Below are 20,587 nucleotides of genomic sequence, written 5' to 3' on the forward strand. Positions count from 1 at the left end.
TGCCAGGGCTTCCAGCTGTGAGATGTTGGCTCAAACACCTCCTCTCCTCTGGGCTGCAATGTGCTTCCACTGACCAGGGCAGTCCAAGGAACCCCTCTGCCTCAGCGAACCCTCTGCACCTTCACATCCCTCTAGCAACATCATCATGGGGTGAACCAGACTGGCTCCACAGCAGTAGGATATCCCCAGTGAGGCAGCATCTCCCCCACTACCAGCCCATGCCACAACACAGGAATGATGTCTTCCTACCTGGAGCCAACTCTGCCTCCAGAAGGCAGATGGAGAGTCTTACTGCCCCAGCTAGCAGTTTCTCATGGATCTTTCAGCCTTTTCGATGAGCAACCAAGTCCTGTGGCTCCAAGGAGGCGGGATGCCACCCTCTGACACACACTGGAAGGCCAGGAACCACTGAATCTAGCCTGGCATGTCCAAGGACTTCTTGGTGCTGAACATTCCTTGTCCTTGAGGTCATATGCTTGGAGATGCTCAGGGACTAACCCAGGGTTCCACAACAGCAAAGACAATGAAGAAACCTAAGTGGAGGGGAGAAGACTTGAGGCACCCAGCGACTCCCCAGAGCAATGTTTTGGACCCCAGGGCAGTGGCTCAAACCAGCCCTTTGATGAAGCTCGTGTCCAAGTGCACTATGAGCATGCGAAGAAAGGACATTTCCTTGCGCGTGTTCTCGAAGATGACGCGGGGGTCGTCAGACTGGCAGCGTAGGCAGTTGGGGGCCATCACCATGGCCAGGTTGTTCACATCCATCTTTGTCCTGCCCACATTCGATGGCTGAGCAAAGATCTGCAGAAAATAAGACAACATTCACCTGGAGCAGTGGAAAAGGGCAAGAGGCTACAAACACGTGGGCTAAGAGGAGGTGCAAGGAGAGCGGAGACGCGGCCTGCCTCAAGGACAGTGCCCCACAGCCACACATTTGTAGGGGAAGACCACTATGCTTTAACACAGCAGGCAGCATGGGAGCCTTAGCAGAAAGGGAACATCCTGCAGATCTCAACCTCTGCGTCCAAGCCTGTGCTCTACAAGATCAGGAACACGGTTTATTGCTCCTGTAAGAGACAAGGCCATCAGACCCCCCTGTCCATCAATCCCACCTTAAATACAGGTGACAGGTTGGTCCTAAAACCCTGCCAGTGGCCCACCACAGCTGTCCCACTAAGCACACCCTGTGTGCTGCCTACCTGCAGGAAGTGTATGAGGTAACACAGGACCAGTCTGTTGAGCTCTGGTAAAAGCTGCACCACGGCCACGGCAGCATCAGGGTTCTCATAGTTGCTGATACACTCTTTGTAGAACTGCTGGGGGATGACAGGCTCCTCCAGCTCCCGATACCAGAGCTTGAGAAGAGAGGCTGGGCAGAAAGAAGGTGCATGAGAACAGCTCTGGTTACGTCCCCACCACCTTCAGAGGCAAACTTTGGCAGTGAGATTCAGTGCCTCAGAAAACAGAGGGCAGAGAAGGGATTCTGCACTTGTGCTGTTTCAGCTTATTTCAGTCATAGCTCTGAAACGCTCAGGCAGCCAAACTGGACAGATAGAGGAAAACACTGGCTCTTACCTACCTGCTCCTCCAGGAAGTGGCTCTGGGGCCACCTAAAGGAGAGTAGGAGCTTGGAGCTAGAATGCTGCTCCTGAATATCTCCCAGCTGCTCTGTGCACTGCCCAGCTTGCACAGCCTCACTGCGCCAGAGCCAGAGGCTCCCCCACTGCCCTCAGTGCTTTTTCTATGGGAGGCATTTGGAAAGGCAGTGAAAAGGCACAGAATTAAAACCCAGTTGGTGAAGACATCCTGTGTACACATCTCCTCGGCTGCTCCTGCACCTTCCCCTCTACACTGTACCCCAGCTAAGGCTGCAGCAACCCATGCCTGCTGTGTTCCCATACCTGGGATGTTGGGGTCACTGAGACTGCTTGGGATTCTCCACTGATCCACCTGCAACTTCAATGCATTGACTTCATCTATGTCACCAGGTATCCTGCAAAGACAGCCACAGCAAAGGTGCTTGAGAGTTTAGCTACTGAAAAGCTAACACAAATCTTAAACAAAACAAAAACCAAACCAAAACCCAAACCCAGACCAGAATCCCCTATGTTCTACCATACAGATTCTTTGTCTCTCTTGACTCCTCATGTTTTGTGCATCATCAAATATGTTGCATTTGATGAACTGCTCTGCCACGGACCCCAGAGCTCCTCTCTTCCCTGCACTGGCCAACTACTGCTGTTGATGAAAGTTCAATGTCTTGCCTGGGTACATGCTGTCCTGAGTAGTTCAAGTCACATCTATGCTTCCCCAGCTGTGCTAACGCATGCCAATGGACTAATGCTACTTTAAGAGATCATTCCTGAACCTGGGAAGGGTGGAGTTTTATCTGCTCTATGGCAGAGTGTTATTCTCAGAGAAAAAAAAGTTTATGGAGCCTATGGAGGTCAAGTTTGACTTCTCAGCTTTAGGGACCTACGCGTGGGTGGCTCAAAAGTCACACAGCGCCCCAAAAGCTCACCTGAAAATCCCCTCGGTCTGTTCTCCTCCCAGCGCCAGGACCTGCTGCGATAGCTGTGTCTGCACCCAGGGCAGCTTGTTGCCTGGGTACATGTCCTGCTGCCGCAGCATGATTTCCTCCAGAGAGCTGCCGAAGAGCGATGGTGTCACGATCGCCTTCCTGGCATGGGTTCTCTCTTCCACTGTCGGTTTACGGAGGCCCTGAGGACAGAGAATTGCTCAGTGCAGCACACAGAGAAACAGCGATCAGGGGACGGTGGTGGTGAGTGGCCAGGATGGAGAGGAATGTCCATGCATGTGGACACAACACTGGCCTCCTGGTAGCACAGTTCTTGCTCTCCAGCCTCCGCCTCCTAAAATCAGGGGAGGTTCAAGTCACGAGGCCCAAGAGGAGCAGAGAGAGAACACTTTGGAGCTGGTTCTGCCCAAACCTGCCACGTTTTGGAGGGCTCCTCCAGCTGTAGCTCTACCTGCTCGTGCAGCAGGAGGCGGAAGGATGGATCCCAGCCTGTCCCCTGCTGTGGTGAGGTCAGCACAGGGCATATGAACACCAGCCAGGTGCTGAGCGAGCACTCAGCCATAGAGCAGCTGACAAACAGCCCTTTGGAGAAGACAATTCCAGGTATGAACAACTCTAGGGAAAGCTCTGCTCTCTTTAGCAAGCTCTCTGAAAAGTGGTCATGGGGACCTGTTGCTTCTAAAAGACACCACCAACACTTGAGAGGGGCTTTGAACCAATCCTGGCAGCGAGCTGGAGAAACACAGAGCACTGTCACAGGGGCGATGGGCTGCCCAGTGACCCCATGGCCAAGCAGGAGGTGCAGTGGTGGGGAAAGCCCCCACTGACCCGTTGCAGGGCGGCAGCTGCCGGGGCCGCAGTTGTGTGCGATGCGTGTCTGGATGTTTCCTGTCCTGCCCCTGCGGGGACGCCGGGAGCCTTCACCCCTCCCGAGGTATTTCAGCTATTTGCTCGCTGTACACGGAGTCCAGATGGCAGCGAGGCCCCAGGGGGATTTGCAGGAATAAAAGACAACCGGATCTGGCTTGGAGACCTCGGACGGACAGGCTGAGGCCGCCTGCCAGCTTTCACAGCCCCATGCAGGACCTCGCAGGGGAAAGGGAGGACTTCCAGCTAACACAGAGCACAGAAGTTCCCTTCCACACCAGCCATCTCCACTGCGTGAGTTTCTGAACTGGGAATGAACAACTCTGCAGTAAACCAGCTGACAGACATGGCCCGTGTAAGCTCTCAGTGGCAAAGGGAGGCTGTTCCCTCAGTAGAAGAAACCAGATGATGGGCAGCCCCTGCACAGGCAGCTCCTCTTACCCTGCAGACAGGTTTGTCCTCCCCAGCCCTAAAGGCCAGTGTGCAGGCACTGCTGTCTGCCAGGAGGATGGTGTGACCTGGGCAGCACCTTTTCCCACACATTCACGGGAAGCCGAGCTCTGAGCAAGCCTCTTCTGCCCTCTCTATCTCCATTTCCCATCGCTGAATCAGCAGTGACCTCCCAGTCACAGGAGCTGAGGCAGTGCTCATGCAGCCCATGGGCCCTGGAGCCAGGACAGCCACTCACCTTTTTGCCTCCGGTGACAGCTACTTTCTGGAGTTTCCTGTAGCAGTATTTGGCATAGGTGCTGATGGGCAGACCTGGTGTGAAGGAGAAATCAGTGGTCACCCACAGCACCATGCACCCACCACACTGGAGCCCTTCAGAGAGCACCAGCACAAACAGCCACTCCTCTTCTGCACAGCCTGTTGTAGGGTCAGGGCACTGAGATTGTCAAAACCTCACACTGAGCACCCCAAAGCCTCCGGGCCCTGCAGCCCCAAGGCAGGAAGTGTTGGTGCAAGTCAGTGCTTGGGCTTGGAGGGATTCATCTTCTGAGTCAAGGCTCGTAGCTCTGCACCTCCCAGCCCCGCTCCTGCAGATCTCCACCTCTCACACAGGCAGCCTGACCCTGTCCTGACTCAATGCAAGATGCCCCCGTTTGGCATTCACAGCCTGAGCACACGTGTGAGCGCGAGCCCTCACTCCCCCCAGCGCGGCTGCAGTTATGTAGCTCACAGACACAGGGCTGGGTATTTATGTATTGCCAGATTTCAGCCAAAGAGCAGGCAGAGCCAGCCCCCTGCCAGGAGAGATTTCAAGGTGCTTTAAACCCAAACGGTTTATGATTCAAGAACTGCAGTCCTGGGCTAGCGAGAAAGGTGGCAGCAGCACCATGAGCGAGTTCAGGATGTAAGGAGAGGTGTGGGAAGGTGGCAGAGCCTCTCTCATCTTCCCAAAGCCCTGCAGAAAGCTTCCTCACTCTCCTGCCTGCAGCCTCCTCCAACCCAACCTTGTACCTTGAGGCTTGGGTGTGCTCTGTGATACAAGGAAGATTGGACACATCGGAGCTTGGGAACTCCGATGAACGGCTGTGCTGGTTGTTGTGCTTGGTTCAGCGAACTCTGAGGAGAGCAGAGCCAGGATTCACAGAGCTAATCCCCCCGTGACACCAAGAGAAATGTTTGCACTGACAGAACACTGATTGCTGGGAGAATTTTTCCAAACCCATTGGCCTTTTGTTCTTTTTCGAGTCAAACCCAAATTGCTTGCTGAAAGCAGTGAATAGATCTGCCCTATTTGATTCCCTGCCAGGCTCAAAGCTTGCAGCAGAGTTCAAAATACTTGTGGCTTTTAAAAATCTACATTCTGGTCAGATGCTGCATATTTCAGATCAGCCTTTCACACACCCTGTGGCTTAGGTAAGCTGGTCAGGAGCCTGGAGTTCCTCAAATCCTCTCAATGCCATGGGAGGAGCAGCTTTTCCCGAAGCAGAACAATTCACAAAGGTGAGAGATGCACTTTTCCCCTTCTCCTCTCAGCCAACAGACAAACCACAGCCCTTGGCTCCCCACAATGAAACAAGCACCCCCTGCCTCAATCAATTTGCTTGGCATCTGGATGGAGCCTCTCCATAATGCTGGAGGAGGTACAACAGCATTCCCCCCTTCCCGCAGCCAATGGGATGGAAAGTCAGTTTAAAGAATTTCTTTCTCTTGGGAACATCTAAAGCAAATATTCTCTGTATGCAAAAATCCTGCTAATCCCAGGCATGGTTTACACTGGAAATATCTAAGGATTAAAGAAAACAAAACCAATGAGCTGCTTTGTGATGCTTCACTATTCCAGGTTACGGCTCCTGTTGTTAGAATGTGCGGACGCCCTGAAGCAAAGTGTCACCCGCTTCACAAAGCAGGGAATGGGAAAAGACTGGGCTGTGTCTCTGCATCACAACAATTTCACAGGAGGCAGCACATTCAGAACTTACAGTAGGAAATGCTTTTTTCACACTGCAATTAGACCATGAAACCCATAATCACCTGAAGAGTTTAACAAGGTTTGTGAAGGAACTGGTTGCCTGCCCCGCTGGTGTGTGGGCAGCAGCCAGACACATTTGCTTGAAGCGTTTTATGCTTTCCCAGGAAGCTCCCCGATCCTTGGAGAAGCCTAAATCCTACATCCTGCACTTCCTGCAATGAGACATCCTACTCTCAATGACAACTCAAGTCCCATCTCGGACCCAGAGGGGAGCTGACTGAATTCCAAGCTAATAAACTGAGAAGTCAATTTGTCCCATGAGCGAGGGACTGGCCACGTCACTGCCCACAGACCTGAAATGCCAAGAAAGCAGAGGCAGCCCTGAGGCATAGGGTGACCAGCTCTGCCACGGCTGGCACAGAACAAACGGCTCTGCAGAGGCTCACACCTTAACACGCAGCCCCCCTGCTACACAGCAGGCCCTCTGCCCTGACACAAGTGCTCCTGGCTCCCAGGGCATGCGCAGGGTGAGGTGGGTGAAGGAGATGCAGAGAGGCCAGGGGGTAAGTTATGAGCTGCAGAGAAACACATGAGGGAGACGAGCAGAATTTAGCTTTAGCCTCTGCTTTTCCAGACCAGCGACTTCACTTGACCATCTGGCTGCTTTCACAATGCTCACTGAGAGACCTGCTCCTGGCATCCAGCTCATCCCACACAATCAGTTCTCCTAAGAAGGGGCCAGGTACTACCTCTGCTCCCCAGCTCACAGCTCTCGGGCTGGAAAGGGCTAATACTGAAGGCAATTCCACTGCTCAGAGCAGATGATGAATCTGTGAAATCCAAGTTGAGCTGTTATTTCCTGTGGTACCACAGTAGCCCCAGGAGCTCGGGAACAGAAGACTAACAGCCCACACAGTGAAAAATAGTTTGCAAAGGAAAATATTTTTCCATGTGCTGGCCTGGAAACACAGCAAAGAGTTTCTTAAAGAACCTCTCCTTTCATAACAAGTTAAAATCCAGGCAGGGCACATGCAGGAACACACCTTCTGGAATAGACTTGAATGCTCTCCTGCCAAAAATGTCTTGAAAATGCAGCAAACAATGTGGATTCAGGACCTGGCCATGGGAGACATATTTTAGCACAGCAGAAGCTGTTGTCTCAGTATTTCTCCGACATACCACGGCCTCTCACAGACCTCAGCCTGGCACAGTCAGAGCAGGCTTCAGCCTGGGGACCCATCCTGCTGTGCTCTTCAACACAGGGGCAGGTGCCCCCAGAACAGATCAGCTGGGCTCTGCACCAGTGCTACTCTCCTGGCTTAGATCTGCCCAGGCACCCACATTTTACTGCAGTGTTTTAGCCCCTATTCCTCATGCCACCAGTGCATCCTTCTGCATCCCAGCACTGCTGCTCCATCACTGTTCTCCTACATGGGAAATGCTATCCTTTATCAGCCCAAATGGCTGTACGAGTCAGCATCCTGAATCTGCCATCAGGAAGGTAAGAAACAGATATAGGATGTCTGAAAAGTGAGTATTCCCCTTGGAATATCCACTAACAGCAGGTGGGAGATACCCTGAGGCAGGGCTGCACCTGGACCATTAACCATCAACTGACAGACCTCCCTTCTTTCATTTGCCCCACTTCTTCCTGAACATGTTTATGCTCCTAACCTGCACAACACCCTGCTTTGCCAGCTTCTAATGATTTAATTTTGTGCTTCAGGACGGAGCACTCTCAAGCCTGCTGCCCACCAATAAAACCAGGTGGTTCCCAATTCTTCTGCTACAACGAGATGTTTTTTTCCTCTTGCTTTCCCCAGGTGACCTGCGGTTTCTTGCAGCCCACTCTGCAATTTCAGGTCTCTGCTCTGAATCCCGCCAGAGACAGAGAAGCAATGAACACACTTACTGAAGGGGCAGCAACCAAGGGGCCTCCTCAGCCACTTCCCAGCCTGCAGTGGCCTCAGGGGAGCAGTGACTCGGGGAAGCCACTGTAGGTGAGCGAGGCTTTGGTGCCCACTGCTGGCTTCAGGTAGGGCTCAGCTGGACTCCAGCTCTCCCAGATTAAAACCCCAAGGCCACATGATGTAACTGCTGCCTGATAGGAATTTGCAGGCTTGGCTCAAGTTTCCTGAAAGCAATATAAAAAAAACTGAATGGACTTTGTCTAGCAAGACTTTAGCCAGATAAATGATCATCCTGCAGGCAGCAGTTAGAACCTGAGGTTGGAAGAATACATGAACTCTTGTTCATTCAGCAGAGACGCTATTGCAAGCCCTGGACTGCAGAGCCCAGGAAGCTTGGACAAGGGGTAGCCAATACTGGAGAGAAAAAAGCAGTGCTCTTTGCCAGATGTCAGGGTCCTTCCTGAGGGCCCTGAGGTTGGGTGCTGGTTTACAACATCCATTACTACAATTGAGACAGGTTGTCTTGAAACATGCTGGTTTATATGGCTTTTAGCACTGCAATGTGCTATAGGAAACTCCATGTAATACACAGAGCAGTTGAACCACAGCCTCATGTCTGCAACCAAATTAAAACCCCTTTGTCACACAACTGTGAAAGGGGTCACACTGTACCCCTCCCGTGTGCTGCCCAGCTGCCACCCACACTGCTGATCCACGCTCAAAGCTCTCACACCAGCCACCTGCAGTGGAGATTCCTGAGTCTAAGTCTAGGAACTTAAAGAAAAGGTCTGATTTTCAGTGGAGCTCAGCATCCCGCCTGTCAGAGGTCAGTGCAGTCTCCCTCTCTGCTCCCTATGTGCTGTGCCTCCCTTTACCTTCATCCTCAGTGTTTTGTTTCCTCTTTTTCCTGGATTTTGAGTTCTTTTTGTTTTTCAGATCCGCAAGCTCCTTGATGCGCTGGGCAACTGAAAAATCAGAAGGTTCTGGATTAATAATGTGGAATAATAAAATACCAAAGCCCAGAACTGCCCTTAGACACTGTAACCAGCTTAACTCCAGCATGAGATCTGCTCAGGGAAAGATCCTGCACCACAGCCAGCTCCAAATGCAGCTGAGGGGCCCAGAGCATCACTCAGCTTCTCCAAATGGCCAAATAGTTGAGAAGGGCCTCCACGCAGCAAGCTTATACCTAACTAAACTTACTGCCTAAATACCTGCTCATAGTGTTCGCAATGGCTCCCTTAAAACTTTCTATATTAACATTCACAGACACCAGTGAGAACTGCAGAGAGATGAGCTGGTGGCAGCTTCATCCCACCCAGGGAAGGGTGAACTCACCCAACACATGGTGCTCTCACTGATGGACACCACAGCACTGCCTGGTATATTTAAAAACCAGACAAGCCTGAATAAGTGGCACGACCCACCAGAATGCTGCTGGGGACACAGTGGGTTTGCACAAGGCACTTACTGTTTTCATCACTGTCAAGGTGGCGATAAATATAACCTTCCAGATAGGACTGAAATTTGGGTGATGGGGAGAAAAAGGCCAGACTGATGGCCATCAGTTCCCAGCCCCACGCCAGACTTCGGTAGCATGTGTTATCTGTTGTCTGCCGGATGAGCTGGATGTAGAGCTCATCCCGTAAGCCCTGCATGCTCCAGCACTTGGTGACTGTGACCAACGCCACGTGGTTCCGGTCCATGCGAGTCTGGCGATCTCCCATGTAGCTCTGCACCAGTTTGAACATCTCACACGCCTCCTTTTTGATGGTGCGGTTGCTGGTTATGAGCATTGGCTTTTTGATAGAGCCACCATTCCAGGACAGCATGTTGGAGATGGAGATCCTTCGGCGGAAGATGCCCTGCGTGTGCATGTTGAGGTTTTTAGAAGCCCAGTCTGCCATGCTGCTCTGAGAGATGGGCTTCCGTAGAGTGTTGTAAGGGAAGTGGTATCCTCCGCAGCCACCAGGCTGGGCACTGCTCTCCTGCTTGGGGTCCAAGTCTATTGTCCCGGCCTGCAATGGAGAACAGAGATGTTCAAAGCAGCTTAGATGACTCTTTATTCTGTTAGGAAAATTATCAAGAGCATGAAGCTACAAAGTCATGAATCTGTATAAAACATGAATTTGTGCAGAATCAGTGGCTGGCATCTGTAGTTCTGCAGGAGCCTGGCCCAGTCACACACTGATGTTGTCCCCAAGGGAAGTATTGGGACACGGATTGTTCGAGTTGCTGCAGAGCTCCCAGCCAGCCCAAGCAGGAGCTGGGCTGAGCCTCAGAGCAGTAGTGCAGCTCTGCGGCACCAAGCACACACCAAAGAGCCAAGTTTCTCCCCACTCACCACCTCCCAGTTGCTGAGGAGCCACAGGAGCCCAGGAGGTGGTGGGAACACCAGAAGGTGGCAGAGAATAGATAGCCACAGCACTACCAGCACTGTTTCCTTCTCACCTTTACTCTTTGTGGCCCCTACAATCCTGTAGCTGGTTCCTGCCTTGAGTACTTTTCCAAGTTCTAGCAAAACTAAGAAAAAAGACAAAACCAGATCAACATGGCCAGCAACCATCAGGAGCTGCCGAGCTTTGGGCAGCCTGTGCCTGCACAGCCTCTGCTTTAAGGCATTGAAAACATGTATCTCAATTCCACCATGACCTTCCTAATAAAAATACTGGCCAGACACACAAACAGGACAGAAGAGCCCGAGAGAGGCACAACAGAGCATGGGCACAGCTATTTTGATGGCCAGGCTGTCACTCAGGTAGGATAAATCATGTTTGAGTTGGTGAAGCAAAGGAGACCACGTATCTGCATCAGTCAACTCCACCACCAATGGAGCTGACTGACACAGATACCACTGTACCGGCTCTCACCATACCCTACAGACACACCACGACCTCCTACCAAACCAGCCCTGGGCTACCTGCCACGTTCTCCTACCCAAACGTAAACTTCCCCAAATTAAATTAGAATTGTTTCCAAGCACAAGGTTGTGTTTTCTTCTCAGAGAACTAGAACAGCTGCTGCCCATCCACAGTCTGCAGTGACTGAACTCATCTGCTCCAGGGACAAGTCCACTCATCACAAGCTGACAGAGATAAGCAGCAGAGACAAAGACCTTCCTTCCTCCCAGACTCTGTGTGCAGTTCTTACATGCAGCCCTTGTCCAGACTTCTTCCCCAGTGGTGGCTATGGATAACTACATAATTAGAGCTTTGGTACTACTGATCCCAAGAAAATGATGTCTAATAACTACTTGTGAGAATAAGACACTTATTTTGCCCATGCAGAATTCTCCGTTTTGGATGGAAGTGGCAGCCTGGGACATATATTTAACTCAAACACCCAACAAGTTGTTTTAGGAAACAGACTTTTTGGTTAGACTTGACATTCCCACATATAGCAACTAAGAGCTAAGCAGCCTACACTTTGCTCTGTGTTATCAGAGGAGATTTCCAGCAAGTAAGAAAAAGCCAAACAAGATAATCTTGAGGTTTTGGGGTTTTAAAGGAAAACAAAGAAATAGAAATCCTGTAAATTCTGGTTTTGCAGTGGAAAAAGTGAGTAAAACATGCATTTTCTTTATTTGCAGAGCCCCTTTGACTTGTGTGCCACACTCTACTCAGGTCCTGGCCTACAGTCACCCCCAAAACACACACTAGTTCTTAAATGTTTAGAGCAAGTGAGTGTTTTCTTCCTAGTAATGAGGAACTGCTGAACTCAGGACAGAGGCTTGTGCAGTGCAATGCTTCCCTACCTTACCCCAACGTGTACCTACATGTGGATGACGGGATTAGCACACATCATACTCCACCTCTTATTGCCAGCCTGAGGCACAATCATTTCTCTTGCTTTTCTACTTTGTTTTGGTTTTTCATTCCTTGAGTTACCCCTCTACCTCCTTACCCCCTCTGAACACACTGACTAAAAATCCCTGCCTACAATTCTCTGCCACCTCCATTCTTGGTCTCCTTCAACACACCTGCCATGTCCAAGATTGGTTTTCCTCCTACCACCCTAATTGCGCCTTCAGCTTGTTAGAAACTTCTGAGGATCCACCTCCTCACACTCTCTAGAGGTTCAACAGGCTTTTGGCTCTCTCCTCTTCTCTCTCTAGAGTTCATCTCTCAAATCTCATTCACACGACTACCCAGCAATTACCTTTGTGCTGACAGTACACATCCACCTCTGCTCAGCCTGTCCTAGAACTTCTGCCCACCCTCCTCAATAATGCATTTCCTTGTCTCTCAATTGTCCTCTCCATCACTCAAGCCCAGCACAGGCCATTGCTGGTGACTCAAGTCACATACTGCCATTTTCAGGTGAGACAGTGATTCTCTGCAACCTCCTCCCCTCCTTACTTGGACTCTTAAATCTCAGAGTGTTTTTGTAAATAGAGCATTTATTTATTGACATGTTACTTTTACCACGACATTTATTTCCTTACATCTTCCACTGTATTCTCCTTCTCCAGCCTACCACACATGAATTATTCTTCTTCATTTTCAAGACCACTCCCAGCCTAACCCTTGCCCCCCATCTCTTGTGCATAATCAAGACATCAAGTCTCAGCTCTCCATGTCAATGCAGTGAAGTGTAACACACCCTGAAGACTGGATAGCAGTCTTGTTGTCTTCCGACAAGTCTAAAGAGGCTGTGAAATGAAACTGCTGAACTGTTAACTGTAACATGGGACTGGCAACTCAAACTGACCCTGTGCCTCAAAAATGGAATATGTGGGAAGATGGCATCAGTTTTTAAAAGGGTTTCAGGTGAGAGCAAGGTGCTATCGAGCAGAAATTGCAATAAAGAGGAGAACGCACGCACATAAATCTGGTGCAGCAGGGAGGTGTCAGCCTGGCTTTAAAGCTAAACCTCACAGGTCTACTGGAGCAATCTGAAATGCTCAAGGAGCTTTGCCAAGTTTCTTCATGAAAGGTCATGTACTGGCAAACAGGAGAAAGGAGATAACAAAGGGAACATGCTGGAGCATTGTTATCAAAGAGATGCAGAGACTCAGGCTGTTCCGCCGGAGTGAAATAATTGGAAGAGGGAGCAAAAAGGGCAGAACCTTCACAGGATATAAAATCACCCATATAGAACCTAAATCTGAACTAAGGAAGCAGGAGGTTCCTTCACATCCAAATAGGAGAAAAGATGGCAAACTAAATTCTGCAAAAGTGCTGTGTTATAGAGAAAAAACTACTCCACTTGTGCAGGCAGACTAAGAGGCTCTAAAATAGTTATTCCCAACAAGAAGATGCTAGTCACTGTCACTAGTTTTCTGATTCCATTCAATGCTCAGGAACAGATCATCAGGGAGAACAGAATATGAGGAACTATTAGAAGAGAGCCAGGTTCTCAGCCCTGCACCATGACAGCCCAGCAAAGCATGACATGAACCCAGTGTGGATGGGGAGGTACCTGGGAGGAGTGGCGTGTAGCATCTGATGAAGCCAAACTTGTCTGGCTGGTCACATTCTTTTCTAAGGAATCTATTTTCTCAAAAGTCCTCTTCTGCCTCACTGTGTCCTGTGGAGACACATCGCTGGGAAAGCTGCCCCTGCTCTCCAGGCCCTGCCTATACAGAGACCTGTTACTGGCCGAGATGTCATCTCTTGAGCTTCGGCTGATGCACTTTTTCAGGTGGTCAGACTGGAATCGGACTTTGCTGCTCTCTGCTGGGATGCCACTCTCCAGACTTTCAGCATCGAGGCTGGCTTTGCTTCCCCTGCAAGCTGCTGACCTGCCCACCACAGCACGCATCTCAGCAATCAGCTTATCATTCAAAGCCGTGAGCTCGCTGCTGCTGCCCACAGAGCCAGGTCTTCCCTGACCTGTCCCTTGCCTCCTTCCTTTCCTTTTTCTTAAGCTTGGGGAAGGGCCAGTCGAATAACCAGAGTCCTGATGGCTTATTCCGGATGGGTACTCTTGAGTTTGGAGGCTGCTCTGCCGACTGTGGTGGGCTTCCATGTTCTTGAGGACATTGGCTTCCAAGATCCTCCAAGACTGCTTGAAGCTGTCCTTTGAACTAAGCTGACCTGGCAATTTAGTAGAGGCATCAGCTGTTGCAGCAGAAGACTGGGAGAGTTTGGAAGACTGGTCAACATTGACCATGTGTTTTATATATTCTCTGCCAGCTGGGCTGTATTCAGTGGCAGAGGGATTTCTTGCATGCTGCTTTGCAGCTTGCTGCTGTTGCATACTTGGATGCTGTAATAATTTGGTTGGCTGCAGCTGCTTTTTTAAGCTACTGCTCGGTGACCTTGGTGGAAACATCCCACTCATACTGATGCTTTCAGTGTCCATATCTACTGGTGGCTCATCATAAATCGGAGACTCTAAAGATGGCTCATCGTATATAGGTGCAGGGGAGGCATACTTGGGGGATACAGGCTGAGGGGTTCCTGTCTGGCTCCTTGGAGGCGTTTGAGAAGTTGGACCATTCATCAGCACGAGGCAAAACCCACCATTCTCTGTCTTTTTGACCTGCATAGACTGCTTTGTTTCTCCTGTAGGCATTTGCTTTGTGGCTCCAGGGCTGTGGGACGTAGATTGAGGCTGAGCATATATGGCTGGTTTTGGAAGCGATTTTTGGCTGCTGGTCTCTGGAGCACCCTGCAGCTGAAGGGAACTGTTTGAAGAGCTCTGTATCTGCCTCAGACTGTTCACTTTGACCAACATGGCTGCTTTCGTGCCAGGCAGAGGCTGCCAGTGGGGAGGAGTCTCCCTAAAGGAAAAAAGATACAAATACAGGGAATTACTTAAGAATTCTATTAACTGAAGTATCCTCTAATCCACCCAAATCCCAGATTGTTAGTCTCAAGTGCCTGGAGATTCCCCAACGAGTTGTTATTGGCTCCTCATTGTTTTTTTCCTGGAGATCCCCCTTCCCGAAACAGAAACACATCCCTGTTACACACATGATAAACTTCTGAGTCATGAACAGCAGAACAACGAGATGAAACAAGTTCATTGTACTATAACCTGTCTGGTATCAGCAGCACTGAGATAGGAAACAACCTACGACTCCCAAGGCTCATTAGCTAGCACAGCACCCAGAACAACCAGCTGAAGACCAGTAAAGCTGTTCTCAACTACTCAAGCAGTGAGCTGAAAAATAATCCAAGTGTCTGCCTTCAGATTGTCAAACTGTGATGACAATCCTTCCACACCACATGTTACTGGGTTTTGATCCAAGTTTCTTCTCACTTTGCAGAAAACCCCATGAGGTCTATGGGAGATGCACAGGATACGTGTTTACACTCGGACAAAACCCAGCAAGCTTCAGTGTAGAGCATCCTCCCAGCCCAGCCCAGATGCCCTCAGATCCGGTTCCCTTGGCCAAACCCACTGACCCTGCTCAGCTCCCATGGCTGTGAAATCCTCCTCCGGTGGGAGTATCCTCTGACCCGTGGTGGAACTCAGGATCCAGCACAACCCAGTGTGCCCACCGCAATACCCCGACCCAAACGTGCATTTTGCAGTGCAGTAACATCACCTGCTGTCAGGCTACAGCTACACCCAGTCTGTATTTGTGAGCTCTGAGGAAAAGGGAACGGAAAGGCTCTTAAACCAGCCTGAACTTCAAGGTTTCCAAAGGAAGGTCCCTTTGAGCCTGGCCCCATTTTGTGCCCTCCCTCCATGCATCCGCCACCAGCCACCCTCGGGTAAGACCTGAGGGCACGCTGCACATGCCCCGAGATGCTCCCCTAACACCTTCACAGCCATTTTGCTCTGTTTGAACCTTAACACTTGTTCCCCATCCCACAGCACTGACCTGTCCTGCATGGCCCCTGCACTCCATTGCATGCCCAGAGCTGCCTCTCGGTGATGCGCCCTTTCTTGTGCCTTCCCTGCCAAGCCCTGAGATATCCGGATATCCCAACTCTTTTGCACTCTGCTCCTGCTCTCCACAGACCTTTCATCTGCCAGGTCCCAGGCACTCCCTTCACCACAGCTTCCTTGGGGGTGTCCTCTGTGACTCTCCCACTGGCAGGGTGCTCTCCCGCACTCCATCCCAATGCCCCACAGCAGCAGTCCCACATCACTGCCGATGCCCTGTTTCACTTGTTCCCCCCCCTGCCCATAACCATCCTCTGCTCTACATCCAATATTACATACCTGCTCCCAACCACTTCAGTCCTAAGGGGGTGGTGTGTCCCTTTCCCGTCCACTGCTCACCACATCTTTGGGAAACCATGCTCTCCAGGGGCAGCGTGTCGCTGTGAATCCCACCTCAGCACAGTGGCACTGGGAGAGGCACGGGTGAGACTGATGCTGGCTCCCAGCCACAGTCCAAAGGCCACCACCACCCTTTGGCCTCTCACTGCTGCACCATTGCCTCTGCAGGGCCTGGTTGCCTCCCCACAACAGACATGTAACTCTGCCTCGTGCAACTACCCAGGTGACCAGACAGGGTTTGAGAAAGAGCCACCATCCTCTGCTCCCCATCCTGGGGTCCCCCTTGCTCCAGAGACCTTCCCCAGCATCTCCTCCTAAGGCACAAAGGGTTTTATTTCTCTGTCATCCCTCCCTGGGGGCCACAGGTACCTTCCTCACACTGGTGCATCCCTCCTGCACGCAGCCAAGCCTTGATCCCAAGTACAAGTGCCACTGAACACCTGGCTGTTCCTCGGAATGCTCCTGGACTAACAGGAAGAACCAGAGCAGCAACACTGGGTAGGCTTTTAAATGAGCATCTCTGACACCCCTACACCTACCCCTCTGCTTGGCTGAGACAGCAGCTCATTTTGTGGCAGGGAAGTGAGGCTGGCAAAGAGCCATGTCAATGACAAGCAGGACAGAGCCACTCACAGGCTCCTGACTCGTGCAGGCCAGGGGTGATCGCATGGGAGTGACCTTAATGATACAGCCAGAGCAGCACTGCATCTGGACCAGCACTATCCAGCTACTGTTGGTACCTCCCCAGGGCACCCCAATGCCCACTGTGTGCCCACAGGCACTCCTACTTCAAGGAGAGGGTATTACACCGAGGAGCTTTACATTCAGGGCTGACATGGGACACAGGCATGTTGCTGATGCCACAGCAATATCCCTGCATGGCTCTGCCAAAATATCCAGGCGGGTCTCACAGGGGCAGAGAAGAGGGAGCCAAGCTCCAGCCGCACCGCAGCCACCATGCTCCCCCTGACTAGGTGAATCTGATGGAGAAACGAAGCCTCTAAATATGTGCCTGTCAGTATCATCTTGGACATAATGTGCCATCTCCAGCCTCCCCAGCTGCTGGACATCAGAGGAAAGAGGCACCACTGCAGAGAAGACAAGGCTTTTTTGAAAGGACCCTTTCCACAGCCATGAATGATCTGGATACATCTTCCCTCAACACCATCCCCAGGCTCCTCAAAAGTTGAAGAAGAGGAGAGTGGGGACTTCCTGATTTTGCGGCATGGAAAAAGGTTCAGCCTCGTCCCTCTGAGCAGTGAAAAGCACAGTGAGTGGTGGAGAAACATCCCAATGCAGCCTCTCGGTCATGCTCTTCAGCCATCAGCAGCAGAGACTCTACAGAGTCCCCCGAGATGGTTCCTTCGAGGAATGCTTTCAAGTAGCTCCAATATAAACACGTCAACCCGGCGCTGGCTTTCCCAGCCCGCACCCAGCTCCAGCAGGCCCAGTGTATCCGGCAGCTCTTCCCAGGCTTCAGAGCCCTATTGTTTGCTCTTCCCTCCCAGGAGGCTGGAGAGAAGGACCCGCACCTCAGCTCTGCCCTTTCCAGCGGTGGTTTTCCTGGTACTTTGACAGATGTGGATGAACAGGGATGTTTATTCCAGCAGCACTGCTGCTTCCTCCAGTGCCCACGCTGGAGGCAGGGATGGAGACTCCACGGAGGCAACCCACCCAAACCCAGGTCTGCACAGCGCCAAGGAAAGCTCTGTGGGCACCTGCAAAGCACCTTGTGTTTGTGCATCCTGCCCCAAGGCCAGGGGCATAAGGAGGAAACAAGCCTGTAGGAGGAATCCTGATGGTGTTTCTCACCTGATTATAAAGAACTTAATACTGGCATTACTTACACTGAGCCTCAAGAGACCTGAGCCTGTGATGAGGCAAACCAGACCTGGAAGAGGCAAGAGGTATCCTCGTAGCCACCTTCACGGGCTTCACTTCCTAAGAACACTGGATTTCTATGTGGAGAACTTTGAGATGCACTGAAGGAACCTTGGCAACACCACTCTGAGACAAGTCCCTGACCCTGGGAGACCCATGGGAAGAGGAGGAAAAGGGCTGGTCCGCATGGACAGTGGGGCTGGAGATGGCAGAGCCCACTCGTGGCCCTGACCAGTAGCATGGCTGAATGCTGCACACCAGCACACAGGCTCTGCCCCCAGCAAGACTGTCCTCTTCACGCCTTGGCCCTCTGCTCACCCATGAGGCCTGAGGAGCTCTGCCAAGCCCCAGCACAGCTGCAGCAGCTCACAAGACACTTCCAAAATGCTACCAACCACTTCCAGCCCCAGGCTGGTCTCATGATCCCCAAGGGAACACATCCACCCTTTGCAGAGCTTTCCAGCATGTGAAAGGATCATTTGGCCCCCACCTTCCCTGGAGAGAGTCCGTCTTCCTTCCTACTTGGATCCCAAGTGCTTGGGAGGTGGCTGGAGCTGTAAGGCAAGTGCTGCCTGCTGTCCTTGCTCTGGCAAGGGTGAAGCAGAGCCAGCCCTGGGCTGGGCAGCCCTGGGAAGTGCAGCCAAAAACCAATACAGGACCACGAGCATGTAGATGGGCAGAAGAACATCCCCAGGAGGCTCCAGGATGGCAGCAGCATCTCTCATTTCCCCGGGTGGGGTTGACCTCCCTGTGCCATGCCAGGAAGCCAAGGGCCAGTGTAAGGCTGCTCTGAAGGCAGCAGCAAGCACTGTGGCAGTGAGGGAAAGGATGGGATCAGCACACACACCGAGGTAACGGGCAGCAAGGAGTGGTGATGCAGTGCCCAGGGTCCAGAGAGCATCTCTGCTCTGCTTGAGGCCACCGAGAGCAGCGCACTGAGGCTGTGGGAGCACAGAGACGTGGCAGCAGGCACAGCAGACTGAGCAGTGCTGATAGAAGGCACGAGGGAAAGGGTGGGAAAAAACAGTCTGCTGTAAGTGAAAAAAAACCTACTCAGCCACAAAGTATTACTGAAAGAAGGATGAAATCCCTTCCCCCAGCTCGCTGTGGCATGTGCTTGCAGGAGGCCCCTCTTGGGGACCATGCTGGTCTCTTCTGGCCTCTCCATCTACCACGGGATGACGAACACAGAGAAGAAAAACAAATCTTTTGTGCTGCCCTTAGATACAAAAGTGAAACTGTCTTGAGTGCAGGTACCTACAGAGATGTCAAGTGCTACCAACAGCACTCAATGTATTCGCCTGGTGTTTATACAGCTGCATCCCTGACAAGGGAAGGAAGAGGACACACTTATGTTTGTCTTTGGAGAACACAGACAGAGCTGACAGGCTTGATGTGCTTTTGCTGTTCCTAGACCAGACATCCCAGCAAGGGCATTAGATCCCACCTGGGAACACTTGCTTTGGCCTTAGCTCTTCGCTCACTATTTTACGAGCTAGCAAAAGGCAAGAAATCTCTCCCAGGTGTCAAGACTTGGGTAAGAAAACCATTCTCCATGCCAGAACTGGACATGCAACCCCTGCTCACAAACAGCAGTGACAACACATGATGGATGTGCAAGGAAACGGTGCTCAGTCTCCTGCTTCCAAGAAAGCAGCTTCCACAGGCAAATAATGTCACCTTAGCAGTGTGAGGATCTGGCAGAGCCCCCCTGCATGTCCAAGCAGCCTGTGAGCTCCCAAGCGAACTGCCACTCACACCTTTCCCCAAGGGCCTTAGTCAGAAATATTTTGGACCCCTTGGAGCTCAGGGTATTTTTGCCCTGTGCAAGGCTCTTGCACTGGCTCCTCTGGAAACATGGAGTTTGCTGGTGCCTGTCCTGGCTGCCCCAGAGCACCGGGCTATTGAGGGACAAGGAGGGGAAGCTGCTTGGCTCATGGCAAATACACCATGTATCTGTGGTCACCAGAGGGGACCAGAGGGAACTGGAGCTACTGGGGTTCGACTTAAAGCATTTCTCACTGTTTGGGTTTCTCCTGGCAGGGATCATCCTCTGGAGCGAAACTCCGAGGAGCTGCTTTTGGGGCAGAGACACTGGAAGCATCACAGACACCAGTAAAGCCCTGGCTCTTTCTGGTGCACTTTATGTGCATCACCAGCGTCTCCCAGTCATAGAGATCTGAAGTGAACATGAGAGCATCTCACAGGGGCCAGCAGACCCCAGTTTAGGGTGCTCTAGGGCATAGATTTTCCAGAATTGCCATCCTAATGGGTTTTTCAGCATCTTGGCTTTTTTATTTCTCTCCTTGCACTGAGAGGCAGCCTTGATTCATAAACCAAGCTGTTAGAGCAGCCTGGCTCACTGCACTGCCCAGAAGAGGGGACAAGGAGCAGTGGCATGGATGACAGGAGTGCCAGGCTCTGCTCTAGCCCTTGGGTGAGTCACTTCTCAGTGGTACCATACTCTCCAGGGCAGGATGATGCCCAGACAGGGCAGGAGGAAGGCAGGGCAGCCCTGTGTAACACTCCAGATGGAGGGGCCATCCCCACAGACTGGGGAGAAAATGCTTTTGTACAGCTGAAGCTGGCAACATTTCAACACAGAAATAATTTGTCAGAGTGGTTTGAGTGTAAGAAAATCTCTTTGCCAAACAAAATAGCATCTCGTTATCATTCTTTCATTTCAGGCTTAATGGGACCAAAGAAGTGTGCCCAGGAGCTCTGTCCCTGCAGCCCCATCTCCTGCCCTGGCTGAAGCCGCAGGCACATGCAAGCAGCAGGCAGGGAGGG

At 51.5% G+C, this 20,587-nt stretch overlaps 1 protein-coding gene across 1 annotated transcript in view; it reads right to left on the reverse strand.

The window, feature by feature from the left end:
* Window positions 1-606: 606 nt before the first annotated feature.
* Window positions 607-20,587, reverse strand: part of LOC104404779 (rho GTPase-activating protein 39-like) — a 20,757-nt gene continuing 776 nt past the window's right edge. The window contains exons 2-9 of the mRNA XM_010013304.1: window positions 13,157-14,462; window positions 9,207-9,753; window positions 8,611-8,700; window positions 4,095-4,168; window positions 2,522-2,721; window positions 1,902-1,993; window positions 1,200-1,369; window positions 607-801 (exon numbers count right to left, since the gene is read on the reverse strand). Of these exons, the coding sequence (XP_010011606.1) occupies window positions 607-801; window positions 1,200-1,369; window positions 1,902-1,993; window positions 2,522-2,721; window positions 4,095-4,168; window positions 8,611-8,700; window positions 9,207-9,753; window positions 13,157-14,462 (2,674 nt within the window). The remainder of the gene's footprint in view (window positions 802-1,199; window positions 1,370-1,901; window positions 1,994-2,521; window positions 2,722-4,094; window positions 4,169-8,610; window positions 8,701-9,206; window positions 9,754-13,156; window positions 14,463-20,587) is intronic.

The sequence above is a fragment of the Nestor notabilis genome, unplaced genomic scaffold, assembly GCF_000696875.1.
Source record: "Nestor notabilis isolate BGI_N333 unplaced genomic scaffold, ASM69687v1 scaffold7144, whole genome shotgun sequence".
Taxonomy (NCBI): Eukaryota; Metazoa; Chordata; class Aves; order Psittaciformes; family Psittacidae; genus Nestor; species Nestor notabilis.